Source organism: Pectinophora gossypiella, chromosome 4 (assembly GCF_024362695.1).
Source record: "Pectinophora gossypiella chromosome 4, ilPecGoss1.1, whole genome shotgun sequence".
Taxonomy (NCBI): Eukaryota; Metazoa; Arthropoda; class Insecta; order Lepidoptera; family Gelechiidae; genus Pectinophora; species Pectinophora gossypiella.
The window spans coordinates 10272402-10293162 of NC_065407.1; the positions used below are offsets into that span (position 1 = coordinate 10272402).

At 36.7% G+C, this 20761-nt stretch overlaps 1 protein-coding gene across 1 annotated transcript; it reads right to left on the reverse strand.

Annotated features, from left to right (window-relative positions):
* Positions 1 to 7566: 7566 nt before the first annotated feature.
* Positions 7567 to 20611, reverse strand: LOC126366032 (uncharacterized). Its single transcript, XM_050008916.1, has 16 exons — positions 20316 to 20611; positions 19480 to 19583; positions 18689 to 18830; positions 18255 to 18329; positions 17988 to 18110; positions 17531 to 17689; positions 16660 to 16782; positions 16220 to 16363; positions 15682 to 15834; positions 15150 to 15332; positions 14093 to 14244; positions 13346 to 13470; positions 12541 to 12836; positions 11900 to 12013; positions 10879 to 11041; positions 7567 to 10500 (listed from the first exon to the last, which is right to left on the reverse strand). Exons 1-16 carry the CDS (start codon positions 20397 to 20399, stop codon positions 9710 to 9712), a joined length of 2931 nt encoding a protein of 976 aa, XP_049864873.1. The 5' UTR covers positions 20400 to 20611; the 3' UTR covers positions 7567 to 9709.
* Positions 20612 to 20761: the final 150 nt, after the last annotated feature.

A 20761-nucleotide genomic window follows, 5' to 3' on the forward strand; every position in this document is an offset into this window, starting at 1 on the left:
CGGGAATGTGGGTTTCCTCACGATGTTTTCCTTCACCGTCGAGCACGTGATAATCATACATCCGTTGTTCATGAATACAACCTAGTACCTACCAATGCAGTGGAAATTCCAAGTTTTCTCAATATTCTACGAAACTACCTATATCTTTATCATACTTTAACTTTGTTATCTGATTTCGGAAACCACCTCGTCGTCGGCATGTCTCACGACGAGCACACGTCACCATGATGTAGTGACTCAACGTATTGTTTATAAAGTGCGATTTACAAGTTCGTAAAATCTTTACTACTACGTAGGCCCACATTCCCGAAGCGTTACTGTACCATCCGCGTCGTTATCTTTGGATTTGGGAGGAGCTGTGACGCGAGTGACGTGTGACCAGTGAGGTGCCGTTCCCGGGAATGTTCCCAGAGTGAGAATGTTCCCGTTGTAAAAACTCTGTACAAAAAAAAAAGCAAGGGCACTGGCAGCTTGTCTTTTTCAAATTGTTTCTTTGTTGTATTTTTACAGCCTTAAAGTTAGGTAATAAAGTTCTTTTTATATAAGTTTTGCGACTTTTTACTGCTGGGACCATTCCCGGGAACGGCAAATATACTGCGTGTGACCAAACTAATTAATGTTTTGTTTATAATTAACCTAATATGGTTATCGGTAGATTCCATTCGCTTTTTGTCTTCCTTCTAAGATCCCAGATGGTAAACTTCCGGGATCCTACCCGGGAACTTGCGGATTCAGATAATTTTCTGAATAATAAGAATACTGTACCTACTGGGATAATTCAAGGAATAGTAAGAAATTTATACTAGGTGAAATTTTTGTTAGTTTCCTTTGTTGTAACTTGTACTTAAATTAAGTGATAGGTACTCGTTTCATTTAGCTTTTGATTTGTTGATTATCAGAAGAATAAATAAATAAAAATAAATATGATGACTCCTGATTCTTACTGGCCCTCTGTGCCTTGTTAAGCTAAGAAAAAGCAAGCTGCCTGACTGCTGGCCGGTGGAAAATTACCTTAGACCAACCAAGCGTGGGTAAGCGCATAAATTACTCATTTGATTCTGAATACACAAACAGTAACAGAATGTCCAATATAAACAACGGCACTAAAATCGTCTAGAAACTACGGAACTATCTGGACTGAACAATCTAGACAATTCAGATGGGCGGAGCGGCACGCCCCAAGTGTAACCCGTATTTGCCCAACCCCGTCCAATGAAGTATAAGACACACATGCTACATTTCTCCTTGAAGAAGGATACTATTTTTTTAATGAATCAGAATCAGAATCATTTATTCAACGTAATTATCATGGATAAACTTGTTGAAGGTCAATGTAACATTTTTGAATTTACGTCATTTAGCAAGGTGTTATGGCTGAGGAGAAGAAATGACAAGAAACTGCAACAGCAACATATCTTTTAAATCAATGAGGGTACATTACAAGTTATTTAATAACTAGAGGAACACATTCAATACCAGACATTTTTATCATTTAGGTAATCATTAATCTTATAATAGGCTTTTTTACATAAAGTAAGCTTCACGTGAGCTTTAAATTTGTTCTCTGACAAATTTAAAATATGTATTATCTGGTATTTTATTGTAAAAACGTATACATAACCCCAAAAAAGATGAATTTAATTTACTTAATCTAGAATTTTGAACAACAATTTTATTTTTATTCCTTGTATTGTAAGTATGCCTTTCACAGTTTCTCGGAAGGAGAGATACATTTTTACGCACATACATAATGTTTTCATAAATATATTGACTTGTGACCGTCAGTATATTTATTTCTTTAAACAGCTCCCTTAAAGAGTCCCGACAACGCAGATTATAAATAGCGCGAACTGCCCTTTTTTGAATAATGAAAATAGTTTCTACATCAGCGGCTCGACCCCACAATAAAATACCGTAAGACATTATGCTGTGGAAGTAGCTGAAGTAGACAAGTCTAGCAGTGGGTACATCTGTGAGTTGTCGGATTCTTCTGACGGCATATGCTGCTGAATATGTGCATTCATAGACTGATGTTCTAGCATCAAAACAGCGCATTACAGGTACACATGATTTATGTCAAGGACAAGAAAACCTTTGCTTATAATAAGTGCAATTTTCCCAGGACTTCCATAAAAGGCAATGATGGTCACGCGCACCATTGCGCGAACCGCGAACACGCGGCGTACGTGAGAGTATTTTGGGCTTGCACCACCGTTATATCTGGCCTAGAGTAAACACAGACTTTAATTAGGTTCGGTTCAACGGTTACGCACGCGCGTGGGCAAGATTGATGCGCGCCATGTTTGTTTTCATTTTTGTGGGAATTCGGACATGTTTGTTTTCTAACGTTCGATTTACTGAAAATTCACTACACACGCTGACAGACTTGTTGATTTCGAGATGTTAAGTGCGCATTTGAGTTCATTATGAGCTTTTTATTTGAAATCGGGCGGTGATTGCACTGGTTTTAATTCCTGTGTGAATCAACATCACAATCGGCACTAAACGAGAGAAGCGCATGCAAATTCCTTGCATTTCGTAGAAATACCTAATACTCATATCTAAAACGGCGAATAAATATACAACCAAGCCGGATTGCAAGTCTTACAAATGAATCAAATGCGTACATGCAATACGACCGGAAACTTAAATTCAGTTGCAATGAATTTATGAGATCAACTGCTTCTTGACTAGCAAGTTTATAGGGAGTGCTGGGAATTTTAGCAACATTATGTGATTACGTACGTAGTATTCTAAATTCAGAACAGAATCGAAGCAGATGAATAAAGGGATTCAGAACTAATATGGATATCGTGGCCATATCATAGAATTGATCATTTCATGAAATGATCGACCATTTCATGAAATGGTCGTATTTCATGAAATAGAACAACATTCGTTGGCCACATCATGATGTGGTTTGGCCAGATCAATGAACACAAAACGTTTAACGATATGACCAACTAAATGCATGATTACTTCATGATATGGCCAAACGTTAGCGATAGGGTTGCAACGATATATCGGAAAACCGATAAATATCGATATATCGACGCCTAAAAATATCGATATTTATCGATATCGACGAACGCCGATATCGATATATATCAATATCGAAAAAATCAATATATCGAAAAAAAATATCGAAAACCCCACCCAATTTAAAAGACACAACACTGACTATCTAAAACCGATTTTGTTGTGTTGTAGTCTGTCTTAGGCTGTATGGGTTATGTGCCTTTGCCTCTTCTTCAGAGTGGACGAAAATAACAAAAAAAAGTTGTCTCTGGTCGTAACGGCGGTTGGTTGTTGTACTTGTTTGTTGACTTTGTTGATTTACCGTTAATATGAAGAGAAGTAAACTGTGGTCGTATTTCAAAAAAGAAGACAGTGATGCCGTTTGCACACTTTGTAATAAACGAATTAAAACATCTGGAAATACAAGCAATCTAGCATCACATATGAAACACAAACATCCAGAAAAAGACGTATTTCGCCTCATCTGGTCGCACTCACCGTCCCCTTTACAACTTGCACCTGAAAACTCCCCCCTATTCTACGCAAATGTACGGTGACTTTTTTACCGTGCAGGCCGTCAAACTGTGGAACGCGCTACCCAGGGTCACTCGGGAATGTGACACGGTGGGTAGTTTTAAAAGGAACTTGAAGGATTATTATTTGAGTCTTGCTTGAGTTGCATTAGTCGTATTTGTATGCATTTTATTTACTTATTTATTTAGGTATATATATTGTATATAGTGTGTATTTTTATAAACCAATATAGAAAGTATATAATATGTTTCTATATCTATGAAATATATATTATATTATAATTTATTTAAATGTGGTTTGTAGGTTTAGGTTAATATTGTGTCTTATATTAGTATAGGTAATTGAGTAATTTCTAAATCATTTGTACGCGTATGTATGTCTATCTATATAATATTATACGTTGAAAGTCTCTCTTGTCACTTAGGTCAGCTGGAAGAAATCTCTTTGTTTAGAGATAAGCTTGCCTGTACTATCTGTTTTATTTGTATGTTTCTTGTGTCTGTGTCATTGTGTACAAATAAATAAATAAATAAAATAAATAAATAAAGAAATATCGATATATCGTCCCACCAGTCCGATATATCGATATATCAATATCGACTTAATTCGATAAATATCGATATCGATATATCGATATTTTTAAAAGTTTTGCATCCCTAGTTAGCGATCATATCGTAAAATAGTAACATTATCCACCGGTAGTGGCGCTGGTGTCGCTTTGTTTTTGTTTTGCATAATGGCGGCGGACAATAATTATTCTTGTGTGAACGCGAATAATATGAATAATAATGAGCAAATACAAGATAAAAGTGCAGTGAAGCAATGTTTTGACATTAAGGTGAAAAGAAAAACTCGAATTAACAGTAGACAGCAACTTTATTTTTATTTTTAGGTTATATGGCAAATAATGAAGGTCGAGTGACCACGCTACGTAAATCAATGGTCTATTATTGGATTTCAAAATATGATATAATTAAAACTGCGAATGAAGAGATATTAATTTTAAAAAAGAAAAATTTAGACGATCCTACTGTCCGTAAAGTTTCTTTTTTTGACGTGACTTATTGTAGATTTGCCGCAGATGGCATTAACTACTTGAAACGGGATTCTATTAAAACGCATAAATGTTTTTGTCATAATTTAAATTATCATAATCCTTTTTTTTATAATTTTTACAAGGCATAACAGTAGGTTAGGGTGCGGCGGGGGTGGCCCTTGGGCCACCCCTATGCCGCCAGTATGTTTATCTTACACACAAAAAGTATACTGAATGATGACCAATGGCATGAAATAGTGTCAAAAAATATGACGACGACTTCAAAGCGAGATGCAGTTACGGCGTATACGTATGTCAACTACATCAACACTCCGTTAATCGAAAATGACTTTTTAATTTTTATTTGACTGTTAAACATTTTTGTACTTTGTACTAGAGTAATACATTATTTCCTACCTTATTTCGCGTTTTTATTACACCACTTATCATGGACACCCTACATTAATGATATGGCCAAACGTGGATGGAAATATCATTAAACGCTGACGTTTAAACGATATGGTCAGTTGAAGTTGGCCATTTCATGAAATACGACCATTTCATGAAATGGTCGATCATTTCATGAAATGGTCAATTCTATGATCTGGCCACGACATGGACAAGAAATACCCGTATACAATCTAAATAACTGATATATTTAAATAATTGTTTAGTGCTACTGTATTGTTTTCGCCTACAGAACGTAACAGTTAGGTAATATGCTAGATCTACAGGGCTAACATGCGCAGCGTGATAAAATTATCGATCGATTAAAGTAAATTTTGCCGAAATCGATGTTTGTTTTTGCCCTAACACATGCGTGACACGTGATTTTGTTTGTATTTTGACAGAACGACATGACGTATTTGGGTTCACATATTAGCACCAATCGACAAAACGACAATATTATATCGTCAGAATCGATAAAATGACCGTGACAAAATTTTATCACGTTGTGCATGTTAGCCCTACTGATCAATACGGTCTCACACGTCTTCTAAAACGATTCAAGTGATATCCGCGAAGCACTTCAAATAAATAATAATAAATGCTATATTTAAGTAATGTCTTCACGTCTAGATTTTATTATTTTATTGACAAGTGGATCTTGTGCTACGACGCATATCGCTTCGCACGCATTCTCTTCAATGGAAAAATACCTTTGGAAAATATATTTTTTGCACACTGGCATACCTCTGTACTTACTCAGTACACCAGAGCCAAATTCCAGGTAAACACATAGGTACACGTGAACTGGAATTAATTTTATACGACGCCCACGTACCTTCAGGGTACGGTCAAAACAACACGGTATTATGAGAACCGTGAATAACACAAATAGCTCTAGAAAAGTGTTAAAATGGGGTAAAGAAACGGCTGGTTCTGTTTGACCTACTGATACACGCGTCGAGTCGAATCTAACGCGAAAAGTAGGAACTCAGTTACGTAGTAACCAAGACGATGACTAGTCTAAGTGGCCTAGTGAACTCTGGTGGTCAAAAACGAATTAGTTTATTTACCATATCTTCGCCTGTGGTTGTCTAGTAGTAAGTATTTGAGTTCTCTATAAAGAACGGACTTAGTATGCTCTAACCACCATGCTTTTTTCACTTTTTTATTCCAATAAAAAAAATCTACCGACAGAGTACATCTTGATAACACCTTGAATTAGATCATAGCTACCCTGCTCAGCACAGAGCTATGTATATTTCAGACAATACCGCAGTCAAAGACGTAGTTAACGACCCCTAAAGTTTGAACTTATAAAACAGATAAGGTCATTAATTTATGGATGTGATTATCCCAAACAATAAAACGAAGCCCAAACAATTAAATTCATACAAATAAAACTTAAGTATACAGTAAAAAATGTGAGCTTTCTTACATTTTTCGCAGAAAATAAGTCGTTAAACTTTGAACTGATTGTTTAACAGAAACAAAATGAATGGCGGAAGAACTTCACAACAGATAAATATACTGTAGCATGAATAACATACGTTAAAATGTGTGATACTGAACAAGGGAAATATGAAATTCTTGGCGGGAAATCAAACGGAAGCACAGGAATCATCCGGCGTCCAGCCCATTCGTTTGTTAGTAAACGTTTCAAATTTCGAGATATTATTTATGCCAAAATATCTGCACTGAATAGTAAAGGTTACTCGTAAAAGTGTGATTAAGCGGGAAACTCAGGCCGGAACTATTTCCCGTTTTGTTGGCGTATTCGGATATGAGCCACAGTTATTTTTTCAACGCTTTTTAACCACTTCTAAGTACTCGTTTGCCGTTAGAGTATTATCTACAGATGTAAAACAACCGATTTCAAATGTTTCAAACCAAATGTTGCCGTTTAAAAACCCCAAATAAACCGTTAATATTTTTGAAAACGACTATAAAAATAAATGTATTTACACTTCATTGTGAACGAATTTTGGTTATCTGACGTCGTACACACGCCTAATTCCCACCGGAGTAAGCAGAGACTATGGAATTTCATTTGTTTTGCTCCTGGCGCACTTCTCTAGTAAATTTTCGTAGACAAGGTAATGTAGGTAAGTACATTCCATTGAATATTCCATAATCTACCTAATTAAAACTAAATGCGACGTCAGATGACTAAAAGTGAAATGAAGTGCAAGTCACATTTCTTTTAATTATTTAATATTTGAGAACAAGATTCTGGTTTTTAATATTTTAAACGGATTCCCGCCGTACATCTATAGTATTGTCGGTATATTAAAATATACCAAACGATTGTTCCGCAGTAGAGCAGCGTGGTGGAGTATGCTCCAGACCGCCTCCGGTAAATTAAGGGGAGGCCTGTGGCCAGCAGCGGGACGTATATAGGTTATTTATATTATTAAAGAACATTGCAAGTTTCATCATCAGAACCATATATGGGTTTTCATTCATTATTAACAAACTTAATTATGTTCCACTATTAAAATAAGAGATTAGTATCAAAGAGAAACAAAATATTCACCTTATAAACAAAACTTTTATTCCTTTTCTCGACTTTTAATTTACGATAAATTAAATCATTATGTACAATAGTATATAACTTATACAGAAAATGTGCAACGTTACATATACCTACTGTAACCTTAAATAATCTAGTCTTCAAAATAATAAATTAGGTACCTAATTTGGAAGTTGCAGTCTACGAGTTACACTATAACAAGTTTATTTTTTATACGGCGTATAAGTGACATCGTAACGAATACTATGGGGAATGTTTCAACTCATGATTCTGAGTTAATTAATATCAAATGGAATTTTCCGTTGCAAAATTCATGTCTTTATTTTATTAAATTATTTTCAATTCTATACTTTTGCGATGGAAAAATACACTTGATATTAATTCAGAATAATCCCCCTCACTATTCGTTCGTTGTCACTTACACTCCGTACAAGTACGTACAGGTAGCCATACGAGTACGTATGGGTGTTAGTGGCGCCGTAACGAATACTGAGGGGGATGGTTCAGACCATGGTTTATGGTTCATGGGCAGTAACCCAGCCCATTGCGCTGCAATGAGTATAGTAGTGGAATATCAAAGACTAAGGCGAAGAGATCGATATACCTTACTCGTGACAACTCACCTTTTTAAATAACAAATATTATGAAGTACTATTGTTAATTCGCTAGAAGTTATTATCTTCTCAGTGATATCGTACGAGCTGGTCCACTGAATATACTAATTTGATTTATATTACACCATGACACCACTCAAACAGTATAAAATTCTAGCGAACTATAATAGAACTTATTTTAAACCTAGAATATTTACATTAGTGTGATTGATAATTAATAATACTTAGAGGAAATTGACGGATGGTTTTTCAAGCTCTTAATTGTTTTTTGATATCCCTGGCAGTATTTTCTAAATAGGTACGAAGATTTTATTATATTATAAATGTAAGGATAGTAACACTAGTTGTTAAGGTAAGTACCCAATTATTTTGATAATTTGTTACAGACCTGTAACCAGAGAAATCCACGAACAATTTGAACTTAAAGAATCACCCTTATAAAATATCGGTAATACCTGTACATTTCGGTAAACAACTTAGTTATCGAATTGAATGATAGGTTTATACAGATAATTTTTTTATATTTACAAATATAGAAGTATTTATTTTCGAATTCTAAGTACAAGGTACGAGTAATAATTACTTATATACAATATTTATATGTCCGTTTTATTTTATTTCTTAAGTAAATAACGATGGATTAGTTATTTACTTTAATTGGCACAATTGTTTAAAGTTTAACTTTCAGCAGTACTAATTTGTCTATTAATTACACTTGTAGACTTTAGATGCTTCGTTTAGACGGAAGAATATGGCAAGGCATCGCTCGTAAAAATCGCGCTTGACTGAGAATTAATATCGCTCACCAGTTGGCAACATATATGCTGAGATTTAACATCTCTTTAATATCTCAGTAATCAGATTACTGATGGACAGAAATTAACTTTAGTAGAGTTCTAAAATATTTCTGTCTTGAACTAACCGTAAGTGAAAAACGCTAGAATTTGTTGTGACGTCAAAATAAACAAATTTAAATTGGTCCGTCGGTATCAACTCGGAAATTATATTATTTTATTGAGTTTAGAATATTCCATCAATCTCTATTTAAGAGTGTTTGTGAATGTTTTTAATTTTTTTTAATTCGAATGTTACAGCAAGAATTTTAGAGAGCGAAGTCGATGGAACAAATGGAATTTCAAAATATAGTAGACTATATGGTATAGTTATTTGGTATGTATTGGTCAATTATTATTCAATCAACGTGTTAACTAATAGCACGTCTTAGATTTATAGATATACTCGTTCGGGTTACATAATATCTGAGATAGAATTCAGACAAAAAATGTGGTTTAAAATTACGAGCACTTAAAAAGGTGTACACAATCTATTAAAACATTTATTAGAAAATTATGCACCTGGCAAATAAAAAATCGTAGCACTCAATATTTTGAAAAATTAATTTGACTATATTTTGGTCCTCACTTGTTGGAGACGCATTCATTTTTAAATTCTATAAACAGTCTTTAAAACGCTGTATTGTCTATTGATCTAACGTCTACTACTATACGTAGCATTGTAAAACTTTTTTCATACGGCCGGTATATTGTATAATGCAGTCAAATTTTCTAAAAACCCGTTTTCTATCGCCTCCCCGTGCAACTCACCACGTTCTCGTTCTAGATTCCTTATATCACCTAGCGCCACTGAATTTGTCAAAGCTTCACTTTTTTCTACATGTGTAAACACCTGCATCTTTCCGTCAGTATTCTCAGTCCTACTATATACTGGTTTTTCGCTTTCTTCGCATATATTATTTCTGTACATTGGTCGAAGCGTCGCGAAGTCACGCACTTGCTCGGTACCCTTATAATTTATTATTTGTTCACTATACTCTTTATTTTTGTAGGAATTGTCTTTGCTGTATTCTACAATTTCAACGTTAGCATCAGAATACACTTCTTTGAACTTGCTGTAATCTTGTCGCGTGTCGTACACTTCGACGTTGTTTGCGTACTCTGTGTTCATCTTGAACTGCTCGCTGTTTCTACTCTGTGTGACGGTTACGTTAGGAGCTCCTCCCTTTTTAATCGGGGCCTTTCTTGTGGGCCTTTGTTTCTTTTCTAGAACTTTCGGTAAAGGCGGCCTAGTGGTGGACGCGACGGCAATTTTCTTTACATTAGCCGCCGCTTTTTCGGTATCATCCTCCTTTGGCTCGACTTTAGGCTCCTTAAGAGGAGAATGCTTGTCCTCTTTCAATTTGCCTGTCTTTTGTTCATCGAACCGGTTGCGTATTTTCTCGTGAGTGAGCATGTGACGACGCAAGTCGGCTCCCACGCGGAAACCTTTCTCGCATATCGTACATTTATACGGTCGGTCGCCTGGAAACATATATGGGAGTCATCAACCGAAAATAGCAAAAATATCTATATGAATGTGGGTGGGTATTGGGTACGGGACAACCCAAGAAAGTAAGGATGGATTGTGTGAAGAACGATATGTGAGTGAAAAGTGTTAGTACTGAGATGGCGACTAACAGAAATTAATGGATGGATACATCTTGTGCCAACCCTATTTTGAGTGGGATAAGGTCAGGAGGATGATGGAAATTAGTCTATAATATTATAGAGATAGGAAGTTCAATTCTGGATGCCTCTTAGTTAAACCTTACTGGCTTAAAAGAAACTTAGGTGTGCCTACTTCAGGCCAACTTTACTAGCAATCTAGCAGATAATATGGTACAAAATATGATATCTCACCTGTATGCGTGCGCATATGGCTGAGGCGGTAGGAGGAGGCACGGAAGGTCTTGTTGCAGTAATCACACTTGTAGTTCCTCTCGCCGGTGTGGATGCGGCGATGGACGCTCAGCGAATATTTCCGAGCGAATTCCTTACCGCAATACTCGCATTTGAAGTGTTTCTGTTAGAGAATACGTAAATGTAATCATGTATAACATTACATAGCCTCTCCCTGTATCCCCGAAGGGGTAGGTAAAGGTGTATAGAAAATATACCCTGTAGAGTACACCTTTTGTATACTGCCATGATTTGACTCGCCAACACACCCACTCTGTACAGGCAGACCATCCTGCATTGACTGTTGACTGTTTGTCTTGCTCTGTATTCAGATGACTTATGCGCCCGAGACAAGGATAGCAATATCAATACACTACACACCCACTCCTCGCCAGCTATATTATGTTCCAATCCTATGTAATATGGGTAGAGACTATTGCCATTAACCGGGCACAAATCTTACATCTTCGAAACCGCGTGATATCAATAATAACTTCAAACTGACAAAGTGGATTTCAATGGTTTAGGGCCCGACGCGGAATTATAACCTGTGACACATACGGTCTAAGGGTATTTTTGGGTTTGCATTCGATATATCGTACCCTGTAAATCAACTTGGACCGTCTCTGTAGTGCCCCTAAGTTTGTATACAAGTGCACTCCACGTTGTCTTTTTGAAGCCAATATCAAACTACTCACTAAAGTTCTTTACTCCCTGCGGGCCATACACACCTACCATTAGTTACATAGAAGGCATGCGTGCAGAAGGTAAACTTAGATCGTATAGGATCGGTAACACTCCGCCCCGCGCCAATTCGAAACGGGCGTCGACCTAACCCCCTCAGGGTCTCAGTTTATTCTGAAATGGGCGTAAGCTAAAGGAGTAAGGGGGAGAGCCCGCGGACTGTGTTTCGCTCGCACTTAACCGTTAGGTGGCTCGTGGTAAGAATGAGATTTTTGTATGACCTGAACAATGAACATACCTGGTTAGAATGAAGTGAAACTTTGTGATATTTGAGATCGCTCCACTGTCGGAACTCCCGGCCGCACTCCTCACATTTGTACGGCCTGTCCCCGTTGTGCACCCGCTTGTGGATCTATAAGAACCATGCGTTACCACTGAGAATAATACCTAAAAATACGCCATTGATAAGATGAATTAGTTATCTTTCGTAATGCTTCTTAGAAAATATTTGTATTTTGTTGTAAATATTTTCTTTTTGTAATGTATTTTTTATTATTATTATTTCTACTAACATAGTTTGTAAGTTTATTTTTTTGTAACTAACAACTGGGCCTACGTTACCTAATTATGGTAAATATAAATAAATAAAATAAAATAAAAAATAAATATTTAAAAACTATAAGAACTAGTCCTTATTACGCAACACTAATTTATTTGACAGCTAAAATAGGCTCAAATACTAGTTATGAAAACATATTTTTGTGGGCACTTTAAAAAGGCATTGTTTGGAAATTAAAAGAGTTTTTATTATCAAAAGATTTGAGTGCGTTTAACTACTATCCAGCCAGGTCTAAAGCAGCGATATGGCTTGAAAATGCCAAAACAAATTAAGATAATATCATCAGTTTGTTAATTAACTTTTTAGAAGTAGATACTAACCTTCAAAGCATTAGCCGTGTAGAATCCCTTGCCGCACTCTCGGCATTCGTGCTGCTTGCCTCTATGCGACAGCACATGGTACAGCAAACTGTTTCTATGATAAAACACCCGGCCACATTGCGGACATTCACATTTCTTTGACTTCTTCTTATTATCTGATGACTCGCTTGGCTTATCATCATTATTTTCATTCGGAGGTTCTGGCTCAGGAGGCACTTCACTCTCCTGTATGATGTTTTCAGAGAAGTTCTGGTCCGTGGGCACTTCCGAGTCTAGTATCCTTTGAAGGACTTCCTCTGTGAAAAATGGTGGGGTGAATTGTGGCGCCCAACACGGGACTCTTTATTGCCATACATACAAGAAGCTACATATTTCTTATCATTAGTGGATATTATATTTGGTGTTTTAAAAAGGCCACATAATTGCAGCAATTCATCCAGAAACACATTTCATAACTCATCGCAAATACGGACGGCCAAATGAAATCGTTTATCATTTTGTCGCGCGTATAAAAATGACAACTATAAATAACGGAATCAATTCGGACAACCGCCAACTTCATTTTAAATTCAAGAGGACTAAAAGTAGCTCCATCTCTTTCTTACACATATTACAAGTGAAGGACTGCACTAATTTAAGAGTTGTCAAACTAAACTAAAGTTTGTGTCCGCCACGTTAGATAGATAACATCAGGGGGGGTTAAAATGGCCACATCGAAGCAATTCATCTAAGAAAGCAATATTTGTAAAGTAAGTGCGCATTGCAAACAAATGTCAAATAGCAATATGGGTGTCTGGTATCATACCTTTGAGGTTATTATGCGGTTCAGGCGGCGGGCGCGGCGGCGCGGGGCACACGGGGCAGTAAGCGCCGTCCGCGCCGCACGCCGCGAGCCCCGCCGCTCCACTGGCTGATCCGTTTCGCATGTACCTGACGAATAATAGCTAATAAGTCTACACGTATTTATCAACAAACACACCTGACGTCATTATACACTTCTGGTGAAGGGGTAACCCTTCAGCGACGCTATATTATGTTATATGATATTGATCAAACACGCTTGGAAATTAGACAGCTTTTTATACCCTTTTTAACGTCGCATGAATGATAGCAAGAAAGAGATATTATAGTATATCGCCTAGCAAAAGAGACGACAGATATGTGTCTTTCGCACTATACAGCTTGGTAGGAGAGAGAAGAGAGATATGTCACTCTTAATCATGCTACCTTTTTCGAACAAAACGAACTTCAGTGACACGGTAACGGCCAGTAATTAAAAAAAAAACTATTCCACAAGACAGACACACGGACAGACGACATAGACCAATACCACATATGGGTATATAAAAAATATGTTGTGTAATCATTCATTCATTCGCTTCGATTGTCGTGTGTCAGGATCGAAGCAAATGGAATTGCATAGTCTCCGCTTGCCATGGTGGAAAATAGGCGTGAGTTTATGTATGTATGTAATCGTTCGCCGGTAATATCTCTTTCTATTCAAATTCAAATACATCTTTAACTAGTAGGAAACTTCTCCCCAGTGACTCACCAGTGTCGAACATGCTCCTGATGCACTTGTCCGTTCTCCACGGTGAGGTGTGGCAGGAAGGTGGACTCGTATTGCTCCGTGCCCTCCTCCACCGCCACGTGGATACCCTCCATTAAGTCCTCCGGCTCACTGAACTCACCCATGTCGTCCAACTAGAATTCATCAATATCATTTTTTATATATTATCTGATGCGAGGGTGGAAGAAGGGAAAGTGGTGTGTATAATAATAAAAAAGTTTATTTAGGTAAAACCTACGACACACATACATTTACAACATTAAAATATACACACATTAATATTTAGTTGGAAAACATAAAGGTATATGGGTGCCGCAGCTCACCAAAAAAGGCCAGGGTTCAGTGAAAATTTACCCAGAGGGCAACACTGATTTTCAACTCACGCCGTAGTAAGTGGAATTCCGTGGTGTCTGCCTACCCCAACGGGAGATAGGCGTGATCTTATGTATGTATGTATTTGGTGTACCGCCTACTCGCCTAACAATCATATATTATGAAAATTTTCATTACCCAAAATGTTATGATTGCCAAATAACGTTTCGCGTAAAAATATAACTCACCTGTAATTCCTACCATCATCAACAAACCAATAATTAGCCCTATTATAAAATTAACAAGGTGATAAATTAGCTAGTGGATACTTAGCGCGTATTATAGATTTTGTCAGATGAACTATTTGGCAAATAAAATGATGCTAATATTTGTTTGCGAAGTGAAATTTTGACGAATATTCTTCCAAGCTTTAGTACATTTATCTACATTAAATGCCACAAGTAAGCAAAAGTTAATAAATATAAACTTGGTAGCTAAGAGCATTAACATCACACACACACATACATTAGTATTACACTTAATCACATTGAAAGCAATAAAATGTTTTGAGGCAGTACCCTCAGGATTTTGGAGCGAGTTCTTTTTGTATAGTTTGAGTTTGTATAGAAAACTGAGAGTGGTGTCATACAAACTTCTGGTTACCCTTTTAGATTGCTCCCGGCTCTGAAGAGAAATCGGGGGTCCAACAAAATACCACTGAACTCACCTTAGAATTAGAATGAGCTTCCTTAATATGAGCCTCACACTGTTTCTGTTTCCTGAAGGACTTGTTGCATTTAACACAGCTGTACAGCTCGAGCTTATCTAAAGTATCGTATAGATCAGTCTTCTCGGCCTCTGACGTAGGCACCACTGGTTCTTTGTCCATACTCGCCATTGAATATTGCACCTAAAAATTAAAAACTTTGTAGCGAAGCTTAGACTATTGACATCGTTTAAGAAAGTTTTACCGGTAGCTTTTCTCGTCCAATTTTAAATGGCTTCAGAAGACGGAAACTTCAATATAAACTGGCGCCCAACAAGGGGCCAGCTCAAATTTATTTTTCGTTCTATATTACATTAATTTCAATAAAGCAACAGATTGTCAGTGAAGTTATAGAAAGCAGGAATAGTGTATTATAAATAAATCAAATAATTAGCTATGGATGCGGATTGACGGAAAATGCTACACTGAGAAGTATTATTGATTGATTGAGAAGTTTAATTCTTAGTGTATAGAAGAAGACACTATACTTTACCTTATTAGTGTATAAAGTTTTATCACTGGAAGTGTATAAGATATGTTTGTCTATGGGTTGATACGTAGTCTTTGGCACCGTGTTCTCTAAAGACAACTCCACTATTGAGTCTGGAAGCGCTGCACCGTTGTCCACTATGCACGTATTGGTCATCTGCGAAAATAACATCACATTTATCGGCTCATATCGCACTTTTGACGCGTTTTCGTATGAATTCTCGTGTCTACGCGTGTACCGTTGCACAAAAGGTACAGCCAAAAGAAAAAATAAGGGTACAAAAAATACATTTCAATTCTGTAAACTTTTACTTTTTCATTTCCAGTACTCGCGGCACAGCAACGGCGCTGCGTGCGGCGCGAATTATACCAATAGCCGTACGACATTTAATTTCATCCGCATAGATAGTTCGCTGCATTGGTTGAAGTTGCTATCGGTCGAAGTCCTCGATATAATTCGCGCGCGGCGCGGTTGCTGTGCCGTGGGAGCTAGCTATCCTGAATAGATAAAATTAGTCAGGTTAAGAAGAAAAATTACATACCTTATCTATGGTAAGGTCTGAGACAGGATTCTCAATGATGATGGTGGAATGTGGCTCGTAATGTTGCTTCAGATGTTGGTAGAACTTCAGTTGATCCTCGCCGTAGAACTCTCCGCATAGTTGACAGAGCAGGATCGGACGTACCTATGACATTTTAATCCTGTTACTACCACATATCCGTATGAATAATATTTATTATAAATGCGAAAACAACTTTTTCTATCTTTAGCCTACTTAGGCTTAAGATTTCAAGGGGGCTCACTTTCCGGGAGAGTTTCCAAAAGCGCAATGTGTAACGTGAAATACAAAGTCAGACTACTTACTGGGAAAACTTATGACATAATTAGCATCACGCCTGTATGCCCGAAGGAGTAGACAGAGGTGTATAGCCTGGGAATTGTCAGGCAATTACCATAATAAATATTACTAAAATTTCTTACTTCTTGTGTGATATGATGGGTTTCCTCCGTCAAATGTTCCTGATGCTGCACCCCCGTCACGAAGTTATCCGGCAATATTTCTTCTTGTTGCACCTCTTCATTGTAGTTTATAACAACAATGCCCTGTGAAAGACGTGGACATTTTATGTGACAACTTGGTCTAGACTCCGAGATTCCCTGTATATGCAATAAAACATGGACATTTTATGTGACATCTTAGTCTAGACTCTGAGATTCCCTATATATGCAATAAAACATGGACTTTTATGTGACAACTTGGTCTAGACTCTGAGATACCCTATATATGCAATAAGACATTGACATTTTCTGTGACAACTTGGTCTAGACTCTTGAGATACCCTACATTATATGAAATAAAAATGATTAAAAATCTTTCTTTGTTACATTTCAAACAGTCTCTAATTAAATGGTTCTACTATACTTAGACGTAAAACTAATAGAAACATGCCCGTAATCCCTAATGGGTTGAGCAGAGATACAAATACTCCGAACATATCTTGCATACATTTTTGATACGAAGTCCTAGTTGTAAAGTCAAAAGAGGAAGTCCCAGGCGAACACACCGTGCAGCCAGGTCCAGATCGCATGTATAACATTTTTACGAAAATAGAAGAAGATAAAGTAATTTGTCAGCATCGTGACATGAAGAATTCTTTGGGTTTTGTCTACAAATGGGAGAAGTGTGAGTGAAATTATAAGCTATGTTAGTGACACCGTGCCGAAAACTGCAAGATGATTCAAACCGTGATTCTGCGACAGAAAATTCCACTTTATATTAATTCAGAATCAAGAGCTTAATCATCTCCCTTAGTATTCGGTACGGTGTCAGTAACACCCTGTATATATTTACCTGTTGGGGAGTACTGCCGCCATTGTTGCGTTTCAACTTGCGCGAGATGCGCTTCTTGTGTGGCAGACTCTTCTTGTTCTGTTTGTTCTGCGCAGGAGACGCGCCCGCACTCAGCTCCATCATCGGACCGTCCGACTCTGTCAGTAGTTCGCTATCCTCCTGGGAGTGAAAACATTTATTGTTATTTTGAAGAAAATGCCAACACATACAATTCAAATTTCGAAAAGAGAAAGGTTAGGAAAGAAGTGAAGAAAAAAGAAGAGAACAGAATAAGGAAGGGTAAGGTAGGTACTCATTTGAAAACATACTACACTAATAGAACACTGGTAATTTATATGGCAGTCCGAAAGCTACCTCTGTCTCTTTCTGACACTCATCGTATTGAAAAGAACGGCACTATTTTTAGAACTGTCAATCAAACAAATTTAGCCTGTCAGAATCACCACCATTTCCTTACCTTAAGCGTATTTTTATTCTTATTATTAAACCAGTCGGTTTCCTGACATCTCTTCATCTCTTGCAGTGGCGGCAGGGGCGGTAACGAAGGCACTTGCACCACAATCGATTCTGATTGTGAATCCTGTGAACACACTTCCCTTGTATCATTTAAACCTTTCGAAAGATCGATGAAGAGGCGGGAAGCGGGTGTTTGTATGCAACCGCGTCGCGCCGCTCTGGGGAGTCACAGAGATAGAATTGTGATATTCGATTTTTGAAAGCTTACCATTGCCTGTCCATTAAACAGCCTCAATGGAGTGTCCAAGATGACTGAAGAATCTACATCCCTTACCGAAGACACCTACAAAATAATAAACAATGTTAGACAAAGTTTAAAATACTACCCTATTATTTCATACACACATATAGGAGCTTTATCCGAGTGGCCAGAGCCACAAATCATAACATAAAATAACAAATACTTTATAGCATACACAGGAAATAAAAGAAGTAAAATCAAAAAATTCAAATGTTTTAGTTATTTAAATCACCCATAAGACCCACAGTGGCTTCTAATATTTGTCCCAAGATGGATATGATGAACCATACTGTGGTTGGTTATCGGCCTATCGCCATAAATATTACAACAACATTATTTTTGTGTGTTATGTGTGAATAGTTCAATAGAAATTGCATTATATTAATAAGGTATTTGGGTACCTTATGATGTGAAGGCGGCTGATGATGCGACGCCCGCGACTGGTGCGCGAGGTGTGCCACCAGGGCAGCTAACCTCATCTCCGGGTCGAGAAGCTCCTCATTCCACGGTCCCCCCTCCACTTGCTCGCCCACTGATACTTGTCTGGTGGCAAATATAAAGTCTTTACCACAAGAAAAGTGTTTAACACACTTTTTAGAATATACTTAATTAAATATAACATGATGTGTAACTTAGTTACCTACTGTATAAACATATTTTTTGATGCAAATGACAGCTGCCACAACAAAGGGTCTAATAAGGTAATCTGGGAATCTTCAAGAGTAGAGTGAATAGGCATTTGCTAGGTAAGCATGATTCACCCTAGACCACATCATCAGCTGAGATATTGGTCAAAAACAAGCCTATATATTTAAGGCCACAATTTCACATTTGATCCCATAAAAGCAAGCATGCAATATCAACAACTGTCCAATAGCAATATTGTTTCTTTAGATAAATTGCTTCAATGTAAGCTTTATAACCTCCCAGAACATTATTCTCCTTTTTATTTTTCACACTGGGTTGTATACTATACCTGTGTCCTGCTCTGAGGTCCTGCTATTGATTCTAATCAAGCTAACATAAAATGGAGCCAACAAAGCCCAATCAAATAATTTGATGATCAAATAAAATTTGTCTGTAATTCTTAACAAGATGACAACGAAAGATATGTATTTGTAACTTTCACAATAAGTTTACTGGGTAATGTTACTTGAATGTGTTGTGTTATGTGTAAGCTGTGAAACCTTACCTGCTCATCTGTGAGGCGAATCCCTGGCCTTGCATGATGGTAACCACCCTGCCATTTTCATCTTGAACATTGAGTGACAGGGCATTGGTATCAACATGTACTGCCTGTAATAAAATAAATTAACATAGAATTAATAATAATATAGAAATAATGTACATATTTGTAATACTTTTTACCATAGAGAAACTAATTAAACTATTATGTCGATTCCTGCAGACATCTAATTTCATTTTAAGGTATACCTGTTATTTTCTTACCTGCCGAAAAGGAAAGGGATGGGTAATTGCAGGAATCAACACTCATGTAAAGCTATTACCTACCAACTTAACATGATTTGACAACAATCAAAAATACTGGCGTTTCACTGGATTTGGAGTATTAGTAGAAAGTAATTTGCTTGTGTTTTTTTTTTATTATTTCCTTACAATTACTAAATAAAAACAAGTGTAAGAAAACAAAATTGATAGTAAATCAATCAGTTACATTACCTTTTATGTTTAAGTTAGTATTAAATTTCAATATAGAAGTATTTATAATAATATCATAGCAGAGAATTATACACTTGATCCCAGTAGATATTTTTATGTTTGTACAATAAGAATGACAGGTAATTTGGCTGTTGCCCTGATTAAAGATCTTTTGTTTTGATAAGAAAATCAAACTTGCAACAGTGATAAAAACAAAGGCTCCAAAACCTAATATGATTTTATCTATTGATTTACTGAGAAAATGAAAAATAAACAAAACTACAGCGTTGTCTAATTTCTTCCTACGAGAATTCAAGATGGATTGAATAGATAGTAAGGAACTACGATAAATGGAAACAAACTCCTTACCTCGCCTGTTTGGTGGGAATTAATATAGTGTGTCACAGCCTCGTCCATCTTATCCTCCAATAGATGTGCATCCACGTTCCTCATGATGAAGATATTGAAGAATTTAGAACCGAAACTATGTTTAATTTCATCGTTGTCAAATCTTGGTTATGTTACTTGACAGCAGCTGTGCAAGTCAAGGTTAAAACTGCACTATTTTATCAAACACATTATATTATTTGGAAACCACTAAAAATATTTATTCGACGTTATCAATATAATTTTATACGTTATCAAATGTAATTAATTCTTTAATTTTACACATCGCATTTTACATATACAAATACAACAACAAGTAAATCTACCATTGCCAATGAAATGAAAAAAAAAATACCACACTGTCTTGACTTGACAGATAGAGTGTTGTCATAATCCATAATCTGAAAAACAAAATTAGGGAAGAGTTG

Bases quoted from the DNA above. Each gene is read 5' to 3' on its own strand.
- LOC126366032 (XM_050008916.1), bottom strand. From the start codon at position 20,399: ATGAGGAACGTGGATGCACATCTATTGGAGGATAAGATGGACGAGGCT. The intron at 19,584-20,315 runs GTAAGGAGTTTG...ATTTTATTACAG, and splicing joins ATTCCCACCAAACAGGCGAG to GCAGTACATGTTGATACCAA. The intron at 12,837-13,345 runs GTATGATACCAG...CATTTTTCACAG, and splicing joins ACCGCATAATAACCTCAAAG to AGGAAGTCCTTCAAAGGATA.